At 44.8% G+C, this 24,143-nt stretch overlaps 3 protein-coding genes across 3 annotated transcripts in view; all 3 read right to left on the minus strand.

Moving 5' to 3' along the window:
• The window catches only part of LOC135886051 (cytosolic phospholipase A2 gamma-like), a 979,292-nt gene that overhangs the window by 453,239 nt on the left and 501,910 nt on the right, over nucleotides 1–24,143 (minus strand). The window contains 2 exon segments of the mRNA XM_065413941.1: nucleotides 1,261–1,276; nucleotides 18,993–19,004. Of these exon segments, the coding sequence (XP_065270013.1) occupies nucleotides 1,261–1,276; nucleotides 18,993–19,004 (28 nt within the window).
• On the minus strand, nucleotides 7,456–8,415 carry LOC135886872 (olfactory receptor 10A4-like). The gene has a single exon (XM_065414659.1). The coding sequence runs from the start codon at nucleotides 8,413–8,415 to the stop codon at nucleotides 7,456–7,458; it is 960 nt and encodes a 319-aa protein (XP_065270731.1).
• Nucleotides 15,789–16,730, minus strand: LOC135886873 (olfactory receptor 6N1-like). The gene has a single exon (XM_065414660.1). It carries the CDS (start codon nucleotides 16,728–16,730, stop codon nucleotides 15,789–15,791), a length of 942 nt encoding a protein of 313 aa, XP_065270732.1.

Genomic DNA, 24,143 nt, shown 5'->3' on the forward strand with positions numbered 1-24,143 from the left:
GGTGAGACCTCATCTGGAATAATGTGTACAGTTCTGGTCTCCCATGTTTAAGAAGGATGAATTCAAACTGGAACAGGTACAGAGAAGGGCTACTAAGATGATCAGAGGAATGGAAAACCTGTCTTATGAAAGTAGACTCAAAGAGCTTGGCTTGTTTAGCCTAACCAAAAGAAGACTGAGGGGAGATATGATTGCTCTTTATAAATATATCAGAGGGATAAATACCAGGGAGGGTGAGGAATTATTTAAGTTCAGTACCAATGTGGACACAAGAACAAATGGATATAAACTGGCCATCAGGAAGTTTAGACTTGAAATTAGATGAAGGTTTCTAACCATCATAGGAGTGAAGTTCTGGAACAGCCTTCCAAGCGGAGCAGTGCGGGCAAAAGACATATCTGGCTTCAAGACTAAGCTTGATAAATTTATGGAGGGGATGGTATAATGGGATAGCCTAATTTTGGCAATTAATTGGTGTTTGACTATTAGCGGTAAATATGCCCAATGGCCTGTGATAGGATGTTAGATGGGGTGGGATCTGAGTTACTACAGAGAATTCTCTCCTGGGTGTCTGGCTGTTGAGTCTTGCCCACATGCTCAGGGTTTAGCTGATTGCCATATTTGGGGTTGGGAAGGAATTTTCCTCCAGGGCAGATTGGCAGAGGCCCTGGGGTTTTTTTCGCCTTCCTCTGCAGTGTGGGGCACGAGTCAGTTGCTGGAAGAGTCTCTGCACCTTGAAGTCTTTAAACCATGATTTGGGAACTTCAATAGCTCAGACATAGGTTTGATACAGGAGTGGGTGGGTGAGATTCTGTGGCCTACGTTGTGCAGGAGCTCAGACTAGATGATCATAATGGCCCCTTCTGACCTTATAGTCTATGATTCTGTGATTCTATGAATATGGAGCCACCTTCACACCGGACTGCATGTCGCCTTCTTTACTACTTGAATAATCTTTGCTTTGAGGGGTAATCCTTAGAAGAATCCACTTCAAAGGGTGACTGGGCTATAAAAATAATTTAAAAAAAACCACCCCAGGACATCTCTCCCTGTCTCTCTATCTCTCTCTTTTTCACCTAAGAAGACAAAGGAACCAGCCCTTTGACTTCGAGGGAGATTCTGACCTGTGAATTTGGTCAGCCATGCTGCTGGGAACTGGTGGAAAGGATTTTACCTTGAAACAAGTGTAGCTTGTTAAGTTTAAGCTCCTAGAAAGTGTTTTATCTTTATTTCTCTTGTAACTATTTCTGACTTAAATACCTGATGCTTGAATTCACTTAAATCCCTATAGTTTTATGTTAATTCATTTATTTTCTCTTTTTATCCAAGTGCTGTGTTTAAACTGAGCTGTTTGGTAACTTCAGTTATAGTAGTAGACTGCTGAATATTGAGCGTTCACAGAGGCAATGGACCTTTAATACCTGAACTTTCCAGGAGAGGGCTGGACAGTGCAGAACACATGTTTATGGGAAAATTCAGGACTGGGAGTGTGTTGGGGTCACCCTGCAAGTAGTAACCCAGGTTGGTGGAGGTCAGAGTGTGACTGGAGTGCGGCTCACAGACTGCAGGTGTTAGAGTTGCTGGACCACGACTGCAATTCCACCAGACACTAAAGGTGCTGTTAAGCTGTTTGTGAGCACCCCAGATGGGAGCTACAACAGCACAGTATTGTGAGGCTCCCAGTGTAGCTAGGCAGAGGGTGACACAACCCCTCATGGGTCTGGATTGCACCTTGGAATGTGAAACCCAGGTCTAACTCCATGTGAAATGGCTGGTGGAGCGCCTTCATAAACTTGAGCATAGTGGTTGGGAGACTCATGTGGGAGACTCAAGTTCAATTTCTCTCTCTGTCTGAGCAGGATTTCTCAGGTGACTGCCCTAAAAGCTGGACTTTGGGACCTGATTATCCACTGTTTGTGTGAGATACACTTCTACAGTGTGGATCTATCTCATCCTCCCTGCCCCAATCCTTCTCTAGTGGCTGGACCACATCGAGGTATATGAATCTGCTGCTGGCTTTTAGCTAACAGTGGAATATTTTTGCTCAGGCAGTAGGGACTCATGTTTTCAGATCCAGAGGTCTTTAGTTCAGTCCCTGTTGCCGATGATCCACAAAGGGGATAATTTACGTCAGTGACATGTAGTTCTTAAAATGGTGCTGGAATGGGGAGATTCTTCCCCTCGCCCATTCCAGGCTTTCAATTCCACTTTGGGCTCACTTTTGTTACCAAAATATCGGGTCCGCCTAGCTGAGAGCTAATAACAGCCAGACAGGGATAAGGAAGAGTTGCTTTATTCTGCAGAAGAAAGGAGAGCTTTGCACCTTGGTACAAAAACTCTGTCTTACACACATTTTACAGATTCTTTATACACATTCAGACCAAGGTCCTTGCAACGTTAACACTTGATTGGTGGTTGTCAGACCCATGCTTTTGCTATCTGGTCAGTGAAAACCGGCTTGGGACCAGCTCCAACTACCTTAAGGCCTTGAAGGGAAAACAGTTGAAATGTTCAGGCTACTGTGTCCTTAAGGTGTCTGCTTCCCCCTAATGGCCGCTGGCTGACATAACGACTGCTCGGATTAAGGGGGGTCACTAGTAACTTTCACAGTCCCCCCTTCGGGCCTGACAAATTCAACAATTGTCAGGCCCGTTACGCAATTTGCGATCAAGCTGGATGGACAGATACTGGGTTTTCTTATGGACAGCAGAGCTTTTGATCATAGCATTACATAGGCATTTGGCACATTGTATCATTGTCCAAATAACACATAGAAAAAAAAGAAAGAAAAGAATCCATTTAACAATTGTTTGAAAGAGCCCCGTAAACCATGACCCAAGGTCTGGAAGGAGGTCCTCAAAACTAAAGGTGTGATCAAGAGATACACCATGAAAAACAACAGCAGCATTCTTAATGGCTTGTAAATCCTGCTCAATTAAGCCGGAATGATTAACATAGAAACAACATTTTTCCCCGATGCAAGCACAAGTCCCCCCCTAATTGGTTCATATGCTTGGAAGGAGCATTGAGAATGTTTGCACTTCCACCCCGAAAGTTTCCAAGTATGTCTCCATGGCCACAGATCAGATGGTACTCCTGATATGTCTGTAAGGGCAGTGGGCCAAGCCTGATGCTCTAGATCATTCCAAATGGCCATTAGCTGGTCATTCAGGAAATCCTGAATTTCTGAACATGCTAGATCCCACTGCAATGCCTTCCCAGCCTCAGTGATATTCAATACCATTTCTGTCAGCAACTTCTGGGTCATAGAACTAAGGGCGGAGATAACATGTAACTCACCAATTCCAGCCTGTACCTGGGTTAGCTGTGCCCCAATTTCTCATCATGTTTTGGTTCTTAAAAATATTCCAAACTGCTGCTGCACTATTGGCCCCATCCCAAAGGGATCTGGTCAAGTCACTTTTCTTTCTAGACGAAATAACCCAAGCCCTCTGTTGTGCTAATCTAATGGCAGCCCCCTGTGAGCAATTGGGGTATGTAGAGGTGATCTGGAAACTGGATAAGGGTAATGAAAATTTAACAGTCCCTAGTGTAGTGTTAATCACAGTTCATTGATATCCTAATACATTTCTTTTTGGTGCAGTACTATACCACATTCCCAAGCATGGGTCCCACAAGTTTCTTCCTGCCAGTGTATAATTCTTTGTTTCTTCACCAGGGTCAGTTCTTAATGTCTCTTGTAGGCAGGAATCCCTGGACTTTGGTGGTTCCAATGAAGCAAGTGTTCCTTCTTCTCTTTTCCTGAAACAGTCATGGTTCAGCATTATACAGGGGAGAGGTTACTAGCACATCATCCTGTAATGGTTTTGCGGCTTCTAAAAAAATTCAAAGGCACAGTAGGTCTGTCAGTGGACAAGGGAGAGGTTACTAGCACTTCACCTTATCTTTTTTCCTTTTTCCTGCTGTCCAGAAGGCACAGCAGAGCTAGAAGGAAAAATAGGCTTATCAGTCGGAGAGCCCTCCCGAGGTGGAGGGGTCTTTTTACAGTGAGAAGCATGGGTCCAGGTAGGCAGTCCTTGGCACTTCACAGCGGTGTTGGTGGTTAACAGCACTTGGAAAGGGCCTTTCCAGCATGGAGCCAAAGCAGTCTTTTGTTGATGGACTTTACATAGACTCAGTCTCCTTGTTTCAATGAATGGCAGGGCTGCTAGGGTCTTTGGGTAGCACTTCTTTTATCTTTGAGAAAAGAAACCTAACACATTTTATTAATGCCTGGCAGTGTTTTGCAGATCTCATAGTTGCTTGGGCACATTCAGGCCCCCCTTTTCTTGGCTGTCAGCCAAGTCTTAGCTGTGGGCAGTGTCCTTGGATGGGCCCAGCATCTTATCTTTGGACTGAGCTTGCTAGCTATTTTTTTTCCCAGTTAACTCGTTCTGTTCTTTTTCCTTCTCCCCTTCTTGGGTTCTTTTAACCTACAAAGGAAACTTCCACTCTTCACTCATACACCTTTTCCCAACAATGAACACATACACATTGCCATTATACAGTACATTAGTCTTATTATTCAATGTATGCCATGTACACCCTTCCAGTAAAATAACTTTATTACAGAGCTTTGGAGCAACAAACCAGGACAAGCACACCCACCTTTGAGGAGTCCACTCGGTACAACCTCTGGTGTCCAATAGCTTTCCTCCCTCCCCAGCCCTCTGGCTAGAAATCTGAGGTAGCCAGAAGGATCCCATGGGCAATATGGGGAGTGGGTTAACCTTCCATGTCCTTGCTTCCAAAGACTGTTGGTATGCAAATTTTAACAACAATTTTGGCCATAGAACACAAAAATAATTCCTATTGTGCCAGTAAATGCATCGTACATTGAATGCTATTCAGCTGGCATCCGTTTTCTCTGATGATCTGAAAGACAAAAGAACAGAGGTCTACCCCTTCTGGGCAGTCAGTCATTGCTTAAAATATTTCCTTTATATGCACATACTCTTGTTGATTTTAGGCAAAACAGAATTACCCCATATTTCCTTGTATTTGTTTCATAAGCAGCCCAGGTTTCAGTGGCTTCTACCTTATTAGTTAGAAAATTGCATTAATACAGATGCTTTCTGGCTTGCTTCCAGATCTAAAAGCTATCCACAGCTTAAAGATTCTTACTTAAAAATAAAAGGACACAATTAACTTTCCCAGACTTTTGATTGCCTTTTACTTCTAACTCCTGCTTTCAAACACACAGTGATCTGAAAAAGACAACACAACCTATATTGGTAGGTTTGCATTTCTTTTACCTCTGCTACAATATACACTGCACATGTTCTGGGGAAAATGCATATCCTCTCCACAATTCAATTTCTACAGCACTAGCCACATCAATTTCTACACAAGGTGTAACTATTTCTTTTTGAACACCGGGTAAAGACCATTTGCTTAACATATAATCCAAAGGGCTATCCTCAGAGGGTTTTACCAGAGACCCACCCATCTGCCTGCTGACACTCTAACAGAGAATTACACAGAGAACGGAGGGAATTATGGCCTAATAGGATCCTATTACAGGAATTTCTACGAATACTGACCGCTACAGGGGACGGGACAGAAGGATCCCAATTCGACCTCAGAGCTTCATTGCATGCGATGGCTTCCACTCTGAGGAATTACGAATGAGAGGCTCAGTTCCGTCCACACACCTAACCCCCAAATGTATAAGACAGAAATTCATTAACCGGTTAACCAGACCAGAACCAGAACCCGATAGTGTCTCCTTATCCTATTCGGACTCACCTTATCAGAGCACGAACCCCAGGGGCTGCGGTGAAGCAGAGAAAAGGGGCGAAACACCCCGTTGGCGCCGTTCCCAGTTCGCCGCAGCCATCTGGAGTCCAATGTCCGAGCTAGGAGAGTCCCGGCGGAGTCGCCAGAAACTGTTACCAAAATATCAGGTCCACCTAGCTGAGAGCTAATAACAGCCAGATAGGGATAAGGAAGAGTTGCTTTATTCTGCAGAAGAAAGGAGAGCTTTGCACCTTGGTACAAAAACTCTGTCTTACACACATTTTACAGATTCTTTATACACATTCAGACCAAGGTCCTTGCAACGTTAACACTTGATTGGTGGTTGTCAGACCCATGCTTTTGCTATCTGGTCAGTGAAAACCGGCTTGGGACCAGCTCCAACTACCTTAAGGCCTTGAAGGGAAAACAGTTGAAAAGTTCAGGCTACTGTGTCCTTAAGGTGTCTGCTTCCCCCTAATGGCCGCTGGCTGACATAACGACTGCTCGGATTAAGGGGGGTCACTAGTAACTTTCACACTTTGAACAAGTGCAAGTGACGACACAGGCTGCAAAGCAAGGGAGAATGAGGCTGAGAGTATCCACATTAGAATTTAGCTAGATGAGAGTTTTGCATAAGGTATTTGGACACCCACTTCCTATTAATTGAGCATCCAAATCCCTCTAGGGTCTTTGTATATCTTGGCCTCAATCCCTATTTCCCTTCTCTGGACAAGGGATAGTAATATGCTCTTTCTTTCACCCTTCCTTTCTCTCTCTAGGCTGGGATATTTCAAAGAAGCCTAAAGGAGTTAGGAGCTCAGCTCCCATTCAAAGTCAACAAGAGTTGGGCACCTAAATCAGACAGGTCTCCTTAAAAATCACATTAACTGGAGAGGGTGCAGAGAAGAGCCACAATAATGATTTGAGAGATGAAAAAAAAATCTCCTTTGGAGAGAAACTTAAGGAGTTCAATCTGTTTAGTTTACTAAAATCAAGACCAAGAGATTACTTGATTGCCATTTGCAAGCACATTCATGGGGAGAAAATACTGAGTAATGAAGGTCTCTTTAGTCTGATGCAGAAAAGGCATAACAAGAACCTGTGGCTGGAAATTAAAGCCAGACAAATTCAAATTAGAAATAAGGCACACATTTTAAATAGGGAGGGTGATTAACCATCAGAACAAACTACCAAGGGAAGTGGATTCCCCATCTCTTGATGTTTTAGAAATACATATGGTTATGTAACACATTTCTGAAAATGACAGGCTCACCAGGAAGAAATACATGGGGGTGTGAAGGGAGGGATGGAATTTTATGGATAGAAAGGCACACGGGATGCCTTTTTGTATGCTTTTGAAACACAAATTTTCAGGTTCAATACAGGGTTAATTAGATGAAATCCTATGGTCTGTGTTACACAGGACAGATTTGATCTAATTATCCCTACTGGCCTCAACATTGATTAATCTATAAAGGACACTTTTGAAATCAAAGCATTAGACTATAAATGTGTTATGGCAGAGACTGCCTGTTACTATTTGTGCGTTTGTACTGTGGCTAGAACAATGGAGCCCTGATCTGAGCTGAAACTTCTAGATGCTAAAATAATAATAATAATAATAAAGAGATTTGTTCCATTATTATTCAGTTGGTTTGCATGTACAAGGTGCCTAATAAAAATGTTCTTAGCAATGAGGAACATCAGGGTTTGATTTCACCTTGGCCGGAGACAGAAGTTTCTTGCTAATGTCTCCTTCAAGGCTCCCTTCACCTCTTTGTTCCTCAGGGTATATATTACAGGGTTTAAGAGTGGTGTCACGACCGTGTACATCAGGGAAATCATCTTATCAGTGTCTGGCGAATAGCTGGACCTGGGTTGCAAGTAGGTGAAAAGGGCTGTTCCAAAAAATAATGTCACCACCATCAGATGTGCAGAGCAGGTGGAGAAGGCCTTGTGACGGCTCTCAGCTGAGGGCATCTTTAGGATGGTGGAGATGATACGGACATAGGAGACCAGAATCAGCAGGAACAGCCCCATGATGAACAGCATGGACACTCCAAACAGTGCCATCTCATTCATGGAGGTGTCTGCACAGGCCAGCTTCACCACAGGCAGGATGTCACAAAAGAAGTGGTGAATTTGTTGAGGGCCACAGAAGGGCAAAGTGAAGATCCAAGTGGTTTGTGCTGCTTCCACCAGGAAACCAGTGACCCAAGAGGCAGCGGCCAGGCAGACACAGACCCTGCTGCTCATGATCAGCGTGTATTGCAAGGGATGGCATATGGCAATATAGCGGTCATAAGCCATGGTCGCCAGGAGGTAGCATTCTTTGAGGCCCAGGATGGTGAAGACATACATCTGGGCTGCACAACCCACGATGGAGATGCTTTTGTGCTCTACAAGGAGGTGCACCAACATTTGTGGGACAACGCTGGTTGTGTAACACATTTCCAAGAAGGACAAGTTCACCAGGAAGAAATACATAGGGGTGTGGAGGGAAGGACTGAGTTTTATCAGTAGAATAATGACTATGTTCCCCATGATGGTGAGGAGGTAGATCAATAGAAGTACCAGAAACAGAAGAACCTGCAGCTCCTGGAGGTAGGAGAAAGCCACAAATGTGAATTCGGTGAGAACGGTTTGGCTTTCATTCAGTTCTTTTTTATATGGCATCTGTAGAGAAATTATGGACAAGAGGAAGAAAGAAGAAGTAGCAACAGATTTAGACGAAGTAGAAGAAGAACCTGTGGAAAATGCATGAAACTGAACAATAAGCACCAAAAATCAGATGAAAGTTGGACACTGAATTGATTTCTCCTGCTCGCCTTTTCTGTTTAGTTGCTATGGCTGTAAAATGTTTATCATGAACAAATGACAGATGCAGAAGGAAATAACTGATCATTGATTGATTCTCTGCTATTTCAGTAGCCCGTGCCATGTGACCACCGCACTCAATACATATTCTACAGCAAGGTCCAGACTAGAATATCCCAGTCCCTGGACCATTCATACCAATTAGTTGCTCTTTCACATTCCTTCTGTGTGTACTGTATCTAAGATGGATAATGCCTGTGTCTTTATCCGTTATATACAATGTGCAAAGTAGGTTGTTTGTTCTTGTAAATGAGAGAGAGGTAGTTGCTAATTATATTTCCTTACTTATAAATTCAATACATCCTACCGCAGGTACAGGGTGTACTCGGGTTATGTGGCTGCTGCTGTACCCCATGGTAGGAGAGTGTATATTGTCTTCGTCCTTCTCTAGCGGCTAATTCACATAAAAGCTTTATGAGTCTGCTGCTGCTCCTACCTTAACACTACAGGCTGTGATTTTTCAAAGGAGCCTAAGAGAGTGAAACCACCAAATCCCACTGAATTTCCCAGCCTTAACTTGAGCATTAGGGGCCTATGCTTTGAGCTCTGCCCATGTGGTTCAGGTAGTAGATCATAAAACCCAAGGCTTCCAAGGGAGGTTGTGTAATCCCTGTCATTGGAGGAAGCAGGCTAGACAAACACCAATCAGGGATGATCTAGATTTACTTGGTCCTGCCTCAATGCGGGAGGATGGACTTGATTGCCTCTCTCTTGCAAGCCTATATTTCTATGATTTGATGAAAATCATTGACAGAGGAACTGTCTTTTATCCTGGATCGGTGCAATGCCTAGGACAGAGCCCTCCTCTTGGTGGGAGATTCAAAGCACTACCGTGATTCGAGCGGAGGGAAATTTCCAAAGGTACCGTGGGAAGTTAGTCCTCCAACTCCCGTCAATGTTCAAGGAGAGTTGGGCAACTAATTCATTTGTATCTTTCAAAATCTTCCCATCTTGGGCCATTAGCTGGTGTAACTCAGTGTTATTGCACTGAGGTCAATGGAACTACTGCAATTTACACCAGCTAAGGATCTTTCCCAATAGCTCAGGCCTGTAATTCCACCTGTATTGGTTCCTTTATGTTATTTCTCTTTCTTAACTGGAGTTCAGAGCAATTTTCTAGGTACTATATATTTCACTACTGTGTAACATATGTCGATACAGCCAGATTTCCAAAGGTAGCTAAAGATACAGATATGTCCCTAGTGGGATTTTTAAAAATCCCAAGCAGATAAAATGCGTAACTCTCATCTGATTTCAATGGGAGTTAGGTGTCTAATCTGTTTAGGTGTTTTTGACAATCTCACAGGGCACCTATCTGCATCTTTAGACCTTTGAAAATCTGGCCCACTGTGTATAAATATTTCACTGCTATGAAAGAGATGAGGAAAAATAAAAATTAGACTTAATGGGTCAGATCCTCAGCTGTTTGGGTCGGATGTTCAGCTGCTGTAAATTGGTATAGTGAAGTTAGTGGCACTAGGCTTTTTTACACCAGTTGAGGATCTGGTCCCAAGGTCTGACTCTTATTCTGGGCAGCATTCCACTATTAGTGATGCTAGAGTAATTCCAGAGTAAATCCTGTTTCTTAAGACATTTAAGGCCAGAATCTGATCTCAGTGTAAACTCATGGATTCAAAGAGTTTAATGTCAGAAGGGTCCTGGTCTGATTTCCATTAAATCATAGGCCATTAAATATCACCCAGTTATCACTGTATTTAGTCTAATAACTTGGGTTTGACTACAGCATGTCTTCCATAAAGGAACCTGAAGAAATCAAGAAGTGGAGAATCCACCTCTTCTCTGGGTAGATTGTTCCAGTGGTTAAGAAACCTCTCTCAAAATTGTACCTAATTTCTAATTGTAATTTGTCTACCTTTGGTTTACAGCCATTGGTTCTTGTACCTTTCCTTGCTAGATTAATGAGGCTTTAGTACCCCCCCCCCCAAAAGTGCACGCCATATCAACTCACTGCTCAACCATCTTTTCAATAAGCTAATTAGATTAAGCACTTTAAGTCTTTCATTGTCAGGCATTTTCTTCAGCCCTCACACATTTTTGTGGCTCCTTTCTGTTCCCTCTCCAATTTTTCAGCAGCCTTTTAAAAATGTGCAATGAGAACTGGATTCAGTATTCAGAGAGCAGTATTCCAGAATCGGTCTTTCCAATGCCATACACAGAGGTAAAATCAACTTCCTGCTCCTACTCCCTGGCTTGTACTTCCAAAGATTGCCACAACATCGCACTGGGAGCTCATGTTGAGTGGCTTGTATAATTTTTGGAGGTCCTGCTTTCCAGGATACAGTCCTCCATTCCGTAGATATGGCCTCCTAAATCCGGAGTAAATCTTTTGGGCCAGATCCTCATCTAGTTTAAGTCAACATAACTTCATTGACATAAATAAAGCTATGTTGATTTACATCGGATCTGATGCACTGACTTTAATGGAGCTACTGCGGGATTACTTCAGTGCAATTAAAAGAAGAATATGGCCAGTGATTCTTCATTACTTTCTGCCTTGCATTGTCATGTACATCTTTGCAAAGTGAACATAAAATGCTTCCAGTGGCTGAAATGAGGGTAGAATTCTCACTTGTTGTTGTTTTCCACCCACTTTGCACAGATGTCAATGAGCACACGAGATGCAAGGAAAGGAGAAACAGGTCAGCAGAGCAAATTCCAGTGAATCCGCTGTGTGTGGAAGCTAGAAATGCTTAACCTACCTTCAAGTAAGAACAAGAAAGCCTCCCTCTTCTCTTTTCAAAGGACTACCATGTTGACAGAACGCTGAGTATATCTATGCTCTTGAGTAACCTTTGGGACTAGCTCCCTAAAGAATCACAGATTCTTTGTCTGAAGACTGTGTAGAGACAAGAAAATAAACAGTGAACCAAATCCAAAGCTGGTGTAAAACAACAAAACTTCATTGACGTTAATGAGCCAGATTCTTAACTGGTGTAAATCAGATTCAATGAAACCAGATCCCCATCAGCTGCAGCTCCATTGGAGTCAATGGGGCCAGAACCCCAACTGGGGTAAATTGGTGTCACATCATTAAAATCAATGGGCCAGCTTCCTAGCTAGTGAAAATTAGTGGTAGCCCCAATGAAATCTCTGACATTCACCAGCTATGAAGCACTGTTAGACATTGATTCTGTAACCTTTCCTCCTAGGGGTAATCTTTAATCATGTTACTAGCTTGACATCTGCATGGCTGTTCAGTACAATGGCATCTCTTTCTGTCACTGGCAGAGAGGGACAATGGAGTAGGCAGAAGGTTCCAGAGTGAAGGGACCAATACAATTAATGGGAGGCAATTTGCATCATGATAGGTTAGTTACAAATATCTGATAACAAAATGAACTTTATTTAGTAAAGTATTTTTCATACATAGCTGGGTTCAGTCTTGCCTGGCTGAGACCTCTCAACCAGGCCCATGGGATTCCACAGGAGATGGTCCGGTAGAGCAGCTCTTTGAATAGTGTATTATAGGGCAAAATGCTTTACAGCGTTAAACATGGGTTATGCAACTCACTGATAAATAACAGCATTCATAGATTTTAAGGCCAGAAGAGACTAGTCTGACCCCTTGCATATTATAGGGCACAGAATTTCACCAAGTTATTCCTATATTGAGCCCATTAATTTGGGTTTGACTGAATGCATGCATTCCGGAGCTGAAGACTTCAGGAAATGGAGATCCACCACTTCCCTTGGGAGTTTGTTCCAGCCGTTAACCACCCCCACAGAGAAATGTGGGCCTTATTTCTAATTTGAATTTGTTTGGCTTTAACTTCCAGCCATTGGTTCTTATTACTCCTTTCTCTGCTGGATGAAACAACCCTTAAATACTCAGTAGCCTCTCCCCATGAAGGTACACATGCACTTCGACCAAGTAACTTCTGGATCTTCGTTTTAGAAAGTGAAAGAGATTGAGCTCTTTAATTCTCTTACTTTCTTCTTTTCCAGCCCTTAAATCATTTCAGTGACTCAGCTCTGCACTCTCTCCAGTTCTTTTCTAGATCCTTTTTTAAAGTGGACACGGAAACTGGATGCAATAGTCCAGTCCTGGTCTCACCGCTGTTCTGTATAGAAGTGCTATCAGCTCATTACTCCTGTTCTCTTCTCCCCTTGTTCTACATCCAAGCATCTCCTTGACCATTTTAGCCATGCCACCCTGCTGGGTGCTCATGTTGAGTGCCTTGTTCACGAAGACCCCAAATCCTCTGCAGAGTCTGTGACTTGCAGAATGCAGCCTTCTATTCTGTACGACTGGCTCACTCTTTGTTCCTATTTGTAGAGGAGGCTAAGGCCAGTGTCCTAGAGAGGGAACACGTGTTTTCAGGTGGGATCAGTGTAACAATGGAAACCAAAGGCCCCGTTCTGGAACTCCCCCTGTACACAGAGTTAACTAGGCAATGAGATATGGGAAAAGAGTATCAGAGGGCAGGAACTGGAGAAAAGGAGAGATCGGGGAGCAGGGGGAGTAGGCCACTGCCGGATGAACGGACGGAGGGTGTATGAATCCAGAGGCACAGTTCTATAAGGTGGGGGCTACAGAGGAAGGAGTGGGGGTGAGGAGGAGGAAGGAATTGGGGAGTGGGATGGGGGGACACTGGCTGGGATGGGGTGAGGTCTGGTATGGAAGAAGGCTCTTACACGGACAGCAGCCAGATTGTGTGATGGGACAGAAAGGAAGCTGGTGAGAAAGTTGGGAGGGTAGATAGGTAGTTCCTCAGTTGATATAAACTGACGTCACTCCATTGAAATAATTTACAGCAGGAGAGAATCTGACCCGGACAGAAACAGAGTCTGTCATGGTCAAAGGGGCCTAAGGGAATTAGGCACCAAGGGCTAACATCACAAAAGGACTTAGGCAACTCACTGCCACATGAGGTGCCTAAATCCCATAAGCAGGCCCCACCGGGATTCACAAAGCCCCCACTCAGCTACCCTTGAAATCTGTAGGATCCTAAACTCACTCAGCATCTGAATTTTGCAGTGAAAGTTCCCTCAGCACCTATGTTTCTGCCTCTGGGCATGTGCATTGCAGCCCCTCGCCAGGCATCCAGCTGCAGGAGCCCCAGAGTGACAGGGTAATATAGGGGTTCCTCTACCTTACTCACCTGTGAGGCCCGATCCTGTAAGCATGCTCTGAGCTCGCCTGCCAGGTCAGGCTCCTCTGAGGAATCCCAGTGATTTTCTAGGCACCTAGAAGTTAGTTGGGGTGAATCTCACCATCCCCATGCCTAGGTCCCTTTGTGAAGCTAACCCCTAGTTCTTATGGCTGGTGCCAGGCAGACCGTCCGGGAGCCTGCCGCGGCCCAGGTGGCCCCATGGAGAAGCAGGGTGCAGCATTAGCCCTTCCTGTGTCAGCACACCAGGATCTGGGAGCTTAACTTCCTTGAGAGATAGAACGTTTTCACTAATATCAACCAAAATCTCCCTTGCTGCAGATCCAGCCCATTGGTTTTTGTCCTGCCTTCAGTGGACATGGAGAAGCATGGATCTCTGTCCTCTTTAGAACAGCCCTTAGCATATTTGCAAACTGTTCTCAGGTACCCCTCAGTTTTCTTTTCTCAACACTAAACATGCCTAGTTGTTTTATCCTTTCCTCACAGGTCAGGCTTTCTATACATTTGCTCATTTTTGCTGCGCTCCTCTGGACTCTCCAATTTATCCACATCTTCCCTTAAGTGCGGCACCCAGAACAGGACACAAGACTCCAGCTGAGGCCTCACCAGTGCTGAGTAGAGCAAGAAAATTTCCTCCCGTGGATTATGTATGACACTCCTGTTAATACACCCCAGAATGATATTAGCCTTTTTTGTAACTGCCAGGACTGTGTCATATGTTCATAATTGCGTTATGTCCCACTCTGTGGGCTGGACCCAGAAGAGAATAAGGGACCTGCTGGTAGCTAAAGGAGATCTGCTTTCACTCAACTAATAGAGGCCAGGAATTCCAGGCTGGAATTTTTAAAAGAGACTAAGGAAGTTTAAAGACCTTTGAAAATCTCCCACTTGAAAATAAAGAACCATGGAGTCCTCCTCTCTCCTGAGACAGCCAGTTTCCAGAGCCCTCACTTACAGCTGAGTGAATCATTGCATGGCCAAATGTAAAAATCTTGGGGGAAAATATTGATTCATTTCAACCTGAAACTGATTTTTTTTCTTGTCTATCTCCCTCCATTCAACCCTCACTCAGGCTTTGCGAATCCCAGTGATTTTCTAGGTCCCTGAAAGTTAGTTTCTTTATGAATCCAGCCCCTACCCCCAACTTCTATTTACTGTCAATGGGATTTAGAGTCCCTTTGAAAGTTCCAGCCTGGGTTGCTACTGATATTTTAAACTAGTCACCACCAGAACATAGGGGAAAACAAATGAAGAGACAAAACAAATGAAGAGACAAACTTTATTAACAGCCTAACACCTGGGATGGGTTATATATAGAGAGAGACCATATATGCACAGATATATGCAGAAATAGAAAAGGACAATAGAACTAGATGTTAAAAATAACAAGAGGGTTATTGCAATATAGTTATATCTGGCTAAAGTACTTATTTGGCCCCCATTACAGTATACCTGAGTGCCTTGTTATCTTTAACATATTTATCCTCACAACATCCCTGGGAGGTAGGGAAGTGAGGCCCCCCAAAGGGTAGATTTTTAAAGGTATTTAGGCACTCAGTGGCATTTTCACCTATGTGCCTAACTCCCATTAGTCACCAGCAGCAGGAACTTGAAGCCAACTCTTTTACATCATATCCTAGTGGCCGGGCCACCGGACTAGCCTTCCGCCCTTTGCTTTGTAGGATCACAGCGATGAAGGGTTGGAAGGGCCCTCAAGAAGTTGTCTAGCCCACCTTCTCATGCTGAGGCAGGACTAGTGCAAGGCAGTGCTGTCATACTGCCCGAATGAACATTTCAATCCAGGAAAGAAGGCTGGGAATTTCCATGAAGCAGAAGAGAGTTAAGTACCAAAATTCCATTGAAGCTAGACTCCTAACTCCCTTAGGCTCCTTTTGAACACCCAGCTTGGGGGGTGGGTCTGCAGTCAGTCTGGCAAACGATTGTGGACTCCCCATACAAAGCAGACATACCTTCCACTCCTTACTGGCAGGCTTGCCAATTTCCCTGTATTTGGTTCAGCCTTTTCTGCCTCCATTGGTGTCATTTTAGGGCTCTCCCTTTGCCACACAGGGCTTTTCTCAGGGCCTCCTTCACCTCCTGGTTCCTGAAGCTGTATATGATGGGGTTGAGAAGCGGGGTGACCATGCAGTAGAAGACTGCGACGACCTTGTCAAGCTGGAAGGAGAATTTCCTTGTGGACCGGGCGTACATGAAGGTCACTGTGCCATAGAAGACAGCCACCACTGTCAGATGCGAGGCGCAGGTGGAGAAAGCTTTCTTGCGCCCGGCAGCTGAGGGGATGCTGAGGATGGTGGTGATGATGCTCCCGTAGGAGGCCAGGGTCAACACGAAGGAGCCCAGGATGACTGAGGAGCAGAGGAAGAAGCTGAGCATCTCATTGAGGCAGGTGTTGGCACAGGCCAGCCTCAGCACGGGCAAGATGTCGCAGAAGAAGTGATCCACCACGTTGGGGCCGCAGAAACAGAGCTGGGAGATGAGGATCACTGGCACCAAGAGCAGGAGGAAGCTGGTGATCCAGGACCAGGTGGTGAGCTGGACGCACACCATGCCACTCATGAGAGCTGTGTACCTCAAGGGGCGGCATATAGCCAAGTAGCGGTCATAAGCCATGGCTGCCAGGAGGAGACACTCAGTGGCACCCAGGGCTAGGAAGAAATAAAGCTGGGAGATGCAGCCGTTGAAGGAAATCACCTTCCTTTCCACCAATAGGTCAGCCAGCATCTTGGGCACTGTGACTGAGGTGTACCAGATCTCCAGGAAGGAGAAGTTGCCCAGGAAGTAGTACATGGGGGTGCGGATGCTGGGATCAGTCCTAGTGAGAAAGATAATGACCATGTTTCCCATTATGGTCACCGTGTACATGAGCAAGACCAGCAAGAAAACTGGGACCCTGATCTTCTTCAGGCTGGGGAACCCAGCGGTGATGAATTCAGTCACAACGGACTGGTTTGCCCATTCCATCTTACACCGACTCTGTCATCTTCAGGAGAAATGAAGAGAGTGGCCGGTGTAAATGTGGTAGAGTTATTAATATTGTTCCAGGTCTGGGAAGGGAATAGGGTTGAGTTGGTTGGGAGTGAGTGGGAGCCAGGATTCCTGGGTTCTCTCCCAAGCTCTGGGAGGGAGTGGGGTCTAGTGGATTAGAGCCGGGGGGCTGGGAATCAGGACTCCCTGGGTTCCATCACCAGCTCTGTGAGGGGAGGAGAATCTAGTGGGTTATAATCTGTCAAAATTATTTAAAAAAATCTAATTCTGCCAAGCCTATTCATAAGATCAGGCCTTCCAAACACAACTTATTTATCACAAGCTTTCATTGTATGGACCGAAATGAAAGATTCCATGGAGCACAGTTTGAGAACTACTCCAATGTAGCTAGGCTGGGAAGGATTAGAGTTTTTAGGTAAACATCAATTTTACTGTATAAACACAAACAAACAAAAATATTTCCATCTATAATAATAAAAATTTACTGACAGGAAAAGTAAAAAAAGAAAATGCTGCTTGAGAACTTAACAGATTTTGATTTAAAGATATTTACTTCATACATTTTGACATGTGATGTTGACAATTTGTGTTTTAATGATTATAAAGCTTTAACTTTTTGAATCTCAGTGTGACGTTGCATCCCGTAATGCTTTATGGAAATATGCTTATGAAAGTAAATATGACATAACTGGATGTTTTATGCTACATATGCCATGTAACATATCTCTGTAAAGGTTATGATCTACTGAATATATTCATCCTATTTGTATGCATGTATCATTTTTGTATTCTAAGTTATGAATATTGGCTGTATACTTATTTGAGTTTAAGTAGCCTTAGTAAAGCATTTGGTCAGCTTCTTGAGAAAGGAATGTGCAAATTAAATGCCCAATCAAGAAACACTTAACTGACAATGGATCTTGGAAGACTCCAATCGACATAAGAAGTCTTCCTGGAGACATTCAAGATAGCATGTGGGCAATGGCTGCTGCCTGTAAAAACTGAGTCATGCATGGACATGTGACTTGCCCATGTGACTCCAATACTCCATCGTGGAGCTGGATTTTGCATAGGGGAGAGGAGGGGGTCTCCACCCACAAGAGAAAGTCTATTTAAGCCCCTGGAGACCCCTCCATTTTGTCTTCAGCTGGCTCAAGAGATAGTCTTTCCACCCCCAAAGTATACCTGAAAGAAACTGGAACAAAGAACAGTAACCATGGGGGTGTGAGTGACTGCTGGACCCAGAGTAGGAGGAGACTAGTTTGTAAAATAAGCTTACTGGAACATCTCTGAGGGTGAGATTTCATCTGTAATCATTGTCTTACTTTATTCGGTGTAGACTTGCATGTTTTATTTTATTTTGCTTGGTAATTCACTTTTTTCTGTCTGTTATTACTTGGAACCACTTAAATCCTACTTTTTGTATTTAATACAATCACTTTTTACTTATTAATTAACCCAGAGTATGCATTAATACCTGGGGGGGGGGGCAAATAGCTGTGCATATCTCGCTATCAGTGTTATAGAAGGCGAACAATTTATGAGTTTACCTTGTATAGGCTTTATACAGGGTAAAAGGGATTTATTTAGGGGTTGGACCCCATTGGGAGCTGGGCATCTGAGTGTTAGAGACAGGAACACTTCTTAAACTGTTTTCATTTAAGCCTGCAGCTTTTAGGGGACATGGTTCAGACCTGGGTCTGGGTTTGAGACAGGCAAGCGTGTGTGGCTCAAACCAGGCAGGGCACTAAAGTCCTAAGCTGGCAGGGAAAACAGACTCAGAGTTAGTCAAAGCACATCAGGTGGCAGTCCCCAAGGGGGTTTCTGTGATCCAACCCATCACACTCAGCTTCTACTGCCATTCAATGATTATTGTCTGACCCACCCTAACTTCCCACAACTGTGAAAATTTAAATCAATAAAAACTGGGGGGGGGGGAAATGCTTAAAGATAAACATCAGTATTTCTCATCACAGTTATATAAAAATAAAAATTGAATTCCTCCAAGCCTAAATATTCATTCACCTTCATTCTGGTCTTCTTAAGTGATTATCCCTACCCCCTCCACCCCACTACCCCACTCAAGACCTGATGCCATATCTCTTACCAAGGAAAAGTCCCCAAAAGAATTTTATCTGGGTGAGGACCATAGTTCAAGGCTTTCAAATTTCTTCATAGGAATGTAGCAGTACTTACATACTCACACTAAAGTTCCACGACTGCTTCAAGATAGAAAACTTGAACCCGGTGCTGTGCTTCACAATCTGCCCTGGGAAACAAATGAAAACTCTTTAGGAACCGGTATTGAGGGAATATCTAGATGACCTCCTCAGGCAGGGAGAGATGGACAGAAATGTAAAAGGAGACAGCACGGGATTTTTGCAACATGTTCTCAGCAGTGTAAAGAAACAAATGGCAACACTTTCACGTAGGAATTGATATTCTATTGTTGTCTGAGCGATTTATAGGGAGTGCATCTTTTTCAGATCAACAGCATCCCTGGAGACACAATCCCTAAAGCTTTGTATATGGAAGCTTAAATAAAATAAACAAGGTGGTTTGATTCTACCAGCTATACATTGGACAGAAAGCTCTTTGAGGCTTTTGCTTCTGCTTTTGTACAGCACCTAGTAGAGTGGTGTCCTGGCTCCTAGGGGCTACCATCATCATCATCATCATCATCAAATGTTATGTCAGGCATCACCATAGTCTTCCAATTTCTTCTCCTTAGCATGTGCGCAAATTTTGACTCTTGGGAAGACATACAGGGTTGTTAGTGCTGGGTAATGCAAGGTTTGCCATGAAGGCAACTTTAGGAGACAAAGAACTGCATGAGCAGGAGAGTTTGCTCTGTGCATTGGGCACAAAGTCAGTTCTTGAGGTGGAGTTGCTCCCTGGGAATTGGATATTGCTCTTGGACCAAGATTCCTGGGAGAAGGAATGGCCCTGCATGCTGCTTCCCCACATCTGTTCCAGAACTGGTGCATGTGTGTAAATAAAGCATAGAATCCTAGAATCATAGAAGATTAGGGTTGGAAGATACCTCAGGAGGTCACCTAGTCCAACCCCCTCCTCAAAGTAGGACCAACACCAACTAAATCATCCCAGACAGGGCTTTGTCAAGCCGGGCCTTAAAAACCTCTAAGGATGATGATTCCACCCCCTCCCTAGGTAACCCATTCCAGTGCTTCACCACCCTCCTAGTGAAATAGTGTTTCCTAATATCCAACCTAGACCTCCCCCACTGCAACTTGAGACCATTGCTCTTTGTTCTGTCATCTGCCACCGCTGAGAACAGCTGAGCTCCATCCTCTTTGGAACCCCCCTTCAGGTAGATGAAGACTATCAGTTGGGGGCATTCTCCTCTCTTGGGGCCTGCTGAAGTCAGCATCCCAGCACTGTTCCAGGCAGTGCATCACTGTAGGAAACAGGGGTGGAGGGTTCAGTTTGGAACACGCTGGTCCATGCTGTCACAATGCTATTTCTGGTGGAAGTTATATGGCTTAGATGCGATACAATAATGCAAACCCATCTATTGCCACCAAGTTTTCTCTTGTGCTGTTCACAGGTGTAGCGGTGTGCACTAGCTAGTGGCAGTATTTTGTAATAGTTTCTTCCAGCAGGGGGCAACAATGTTACGTCTACACTGGAATAAAAGCCCTGCAGAATTTACTGGTATAAATCACCAGCTGGCCTGGGTCAGCTGACTCAGGCTCCCGGGGCTTGGCTTGTGGGGCTAAAAATTGTGGTGTAGATGTTTGGGCTGGGGCTGGAGCCTGGGCTCTGGGACCCTATAAATGTGTAGACATCCCAGAACCTGAACGTCTACACAGAAATTTTACAGTTCCACAACCTAAGCTCTGCAAGCCTGAGTCAGCTGAGCTGGGCCAGCCATGGGTGTTCACTGTAGACGTAGACACAGTTCCCACTTTGCATCAGGTGTTCTCACCTTCCTGCTTTAATCATCTGTTTAACAGTGTTATGTTGGCTTGCCTAGAGTTGCCAACCCTCCAGCATTGTCCTGGAGTCTCCAGGAATTAAAGACTAATCTTTAATTAAAGATCTTGTCATTGAGTGAAACCTCCAGGAATATGTCCAACCCAAATTGGCAATCCTACCTTTGCCCATAAGAGGTGGCTGCATTTCAGGGCTCGGATCCAGAGACCACCAAGTACATTACTATTTCACATTCAGTTTGATGCATTGCTAAAGCGCTTTGTGGTCCTGTGTGATGGAACCCAAGGCAATAGTAACCACACCAGTGAGATGCGACTGTAGTGTTTAGGGTGAAGCAAGTACAGATACGTTCATGTGAATTTCAGAGACAAACGTACATGATCTCTGGATTCCAAATAGGCCCAGAAGAGCAGGGAGGGGATTATCTGTTGTTTTTTAGAGACACAAAGTACAGCAACAACTCGGCAGGGAAATGTTGAGTGGCGACAGCTAAAGGACATTGCATCATCTTTGTTGTTCTACATGAAACGTCCTGGGAGTACTGTGGGAAGGGAAAGATTCTGCTCCCCCCAGGGAATTATTCATGCCCTTCTTCTCCAGATGAACAGCTGCAGCTCCCATTGAAGTCAATGAGGCTTCAGCACCAGGGCCCATATGAACACTGGACTGATGACCAGGGACAATGCAAGGTCCAGGAATGTCTCTTGCCCTGGCCACACTCACAAATGCAGGGCAAACAGCTCAGCTACATTGTTGGAATAATTAATACTCTTGATATTAATTACTCTTCTTAGCTGTTCTGAGGATGTTCATTGCCTTTGCCAACAGGGATTTACACTGCTCTGTGCTAACAATGGCAGGAACTGAAGAATTCAATCCCTTGACACCATTTATGACCATCCCTTGACTGCCCCCCCTCATCTCCACCTGCCTCCCAAAGGAAAGTGCGGTGCTCAAGGGATAAGTAGCCTCTGCAGGTGGCTGACGTGAAAATATACGGCCAGCTCCAGAGACTTACAGACCCAAAGCCTCCTGGGCATTAATTAGATGTTAATCATACTGAGCCGGCTAATGGAGTCTGGTGTAGCTCCACTGAACTGAATAGAATCATTTCAACCAAAGAGAAGTGGTGGAAGACATGGATGGTAATACTGAAATAATGAAACTATAATAATACTGTTCTTAGGGAAATATTGTAATGTGAAATTAGAGGAGCACCCCCACCCTCTGCTGCCTCCCCCAGGTGCCTATTATACAGTATAGCCGTCCCTTCCCCCACCCCCACCCTCTGCTGCCCCAGTATCGATTATATAGTATAGCCACCCCTCCCCCACCCCTCACTCTCTGCTGCCCCTGATGCCCATTATACAGTACAGCTGCCCCCTCCACCCTCACCCTCTCTTGCCCCAGTGCCCATTATACAGTATAGCCGCCCCTTACCCCCCACCCTCTGCTGCCCCCAGTGCCCATTATACAGTATAGCCGCCCCTTCCCCCACCCTCTGCTGCCCCTAGTGCCCATTATACAGTATAGCCACCCCTTCCCCACCCCTCATCTTCTGCTTCTCCTAGTGCCCATTATACTGTATAACTGCCCCTTCCCCCCACCCTCTGCTGCCCCCGTGCCCATTATACAGTATAACCACCCCTTCCCCCACCCTCTGCTGCCCCCAGTGCCCATTATACAGTATAACCACCCCTTCCCCCCACCCTCTGCTGCCCCTAGTGCCCATTATACAGTATAGCCGCCCCTTACCCCCCACCCTCTGCTGCCCCCAGTGCCCAATATACAGTATAGCCGCCCCTTTCCCCCACCCTCTGCTGCCCCTAGTGCCCATTATACAGTATAGCCACCCCTTCCCCACGCCTCATCTTCTGCTTCTCCTAGTACCCATTATACAGTATAGCCGTCCCTTCCCTGCCCCCACCCTCTGCTTCTCCTAGTGCCCATTATACAGTATAGCTGCCTCTTCCCATCTTTTCCCATTTGCTTCCCCATATATAATGTAGTGTATCTGCCCCTTTCCCCTCCCCACTCATGGGGGTCTCACAGCCCTGGCTCCATCCCCCACCCGAACGGCTACACCGCTATTTTATTGTCTCACAGCCTGAGCTCCGAGAGCCTGAGCCAGCTGACCCGGGCCAACTGCGGACTTGTCACAAATCTTTTATTCCAGTGTAGACATATCCACAAAATCAAGATGCAGGATTTGTTGTGTCTAAACCATCCAAGACAGGTGACTGTCCAGCCTCCTTTTGAAAACCTCCAGTGAAGGAGTTTCCAGGACCTCCTGAGGCATCTGTTCTATTGTCCTACTGTTCTTACAGTTAGGAAGTTTTTCCTGAGATTTAATCTAAATCTGCTATGCTGTAGTTTGAACATATTGCCCCTTGTCTTGGCCTCTGTAGCAAGAGAGAACACTTTTTCTCCATCTTTTTATGGCAGCCTTTCAAGTATTTGAAGACCGATATCATATCCCCCCTTACTCTCCTCTTTTCCAAAGTAAACATACAATTCCTTCAGCCTTTGCTCATACAGCTTGCATTCCATCCCTTTGATCATCTTTGTCACTCACCTCTGGATCCTTTCCAGTTTCTCTACATCCTTTCTATACATTCGTGACCAAAACTGGACAGAGTACTCTAGTTGAGGCCTAGCAAGCACCAAGTAGAGTGGTACTATCACCTCCCATAATTTGCATGCTATGACTCTGTTAATGCAACCCAAAATTGCATTTGCTTTTTTTGGAACAGCGTCACATTGCTGACTCATTTTGAGGTTGTGATCCACCACAGCTCCTAGATCCTTTTCAGCAGTGCTGCCGCCAAGCCAGTTACCCCCCGGTCTGTATTTGGGCATTTGTTTTTTTCTTCCCTAAGTGCAGCACCATACATTTGTCTTTGTTAAATTTCATTTTGTTGCCTAGAGTCCAATTCTACAATTTACCAAGATCCCTCTGAATTTTAGCTCTATCCTCCAAAGTGTTTGCACCCCTCCCCACCAGCTTTGTGTCCTATGCAAATGTGATCAGTATATTCTCTATTCCTACGTCCTGGTCATTAATAAAGATGATAAACAGCACCGGACCCAGAACAGATCCCTGTGGAACCCCACCTGAGACCTCCCTCCAATCTGATACAATTCCATTAATAGCTTCTTTTTGTTTACAGTTTTTAACCAATTATCTATCCATTTAATGGTAGTTCCCCCAAGACCACCTTTCTCCAGATTACTTATGAGAATATCATGTGGGACTGTGTCAAGAGCCAAAAGTTAGACCCTGAGCATGTGAACAAGAACCAGCCAGCCCAGCACCTGAGTGAGAGAATGCTTGGTGCGATCTCAGAGCCCTGGCTTTCTCCATCCAATGTCCCATCTCCAGCCATGGCCATCCCTGATGCTTCAAAGGAAGGAGACTAAAAATAAAAAACC

Source organism: Emys orbicularis, chromosome 12 (assembly GCF_028017835.1).
Source record: "Emys orbicularis isolate rEmyOrb1 chromosome 12, rEmyOrb1.hap1, whole genome shotgun sequence".
In the NCBI taxonomy this organism is placed as follows: Eukaryota; Metazoa; Chordata; order Testudines; family Emydidae; genus Emys; species Emys orbicularis.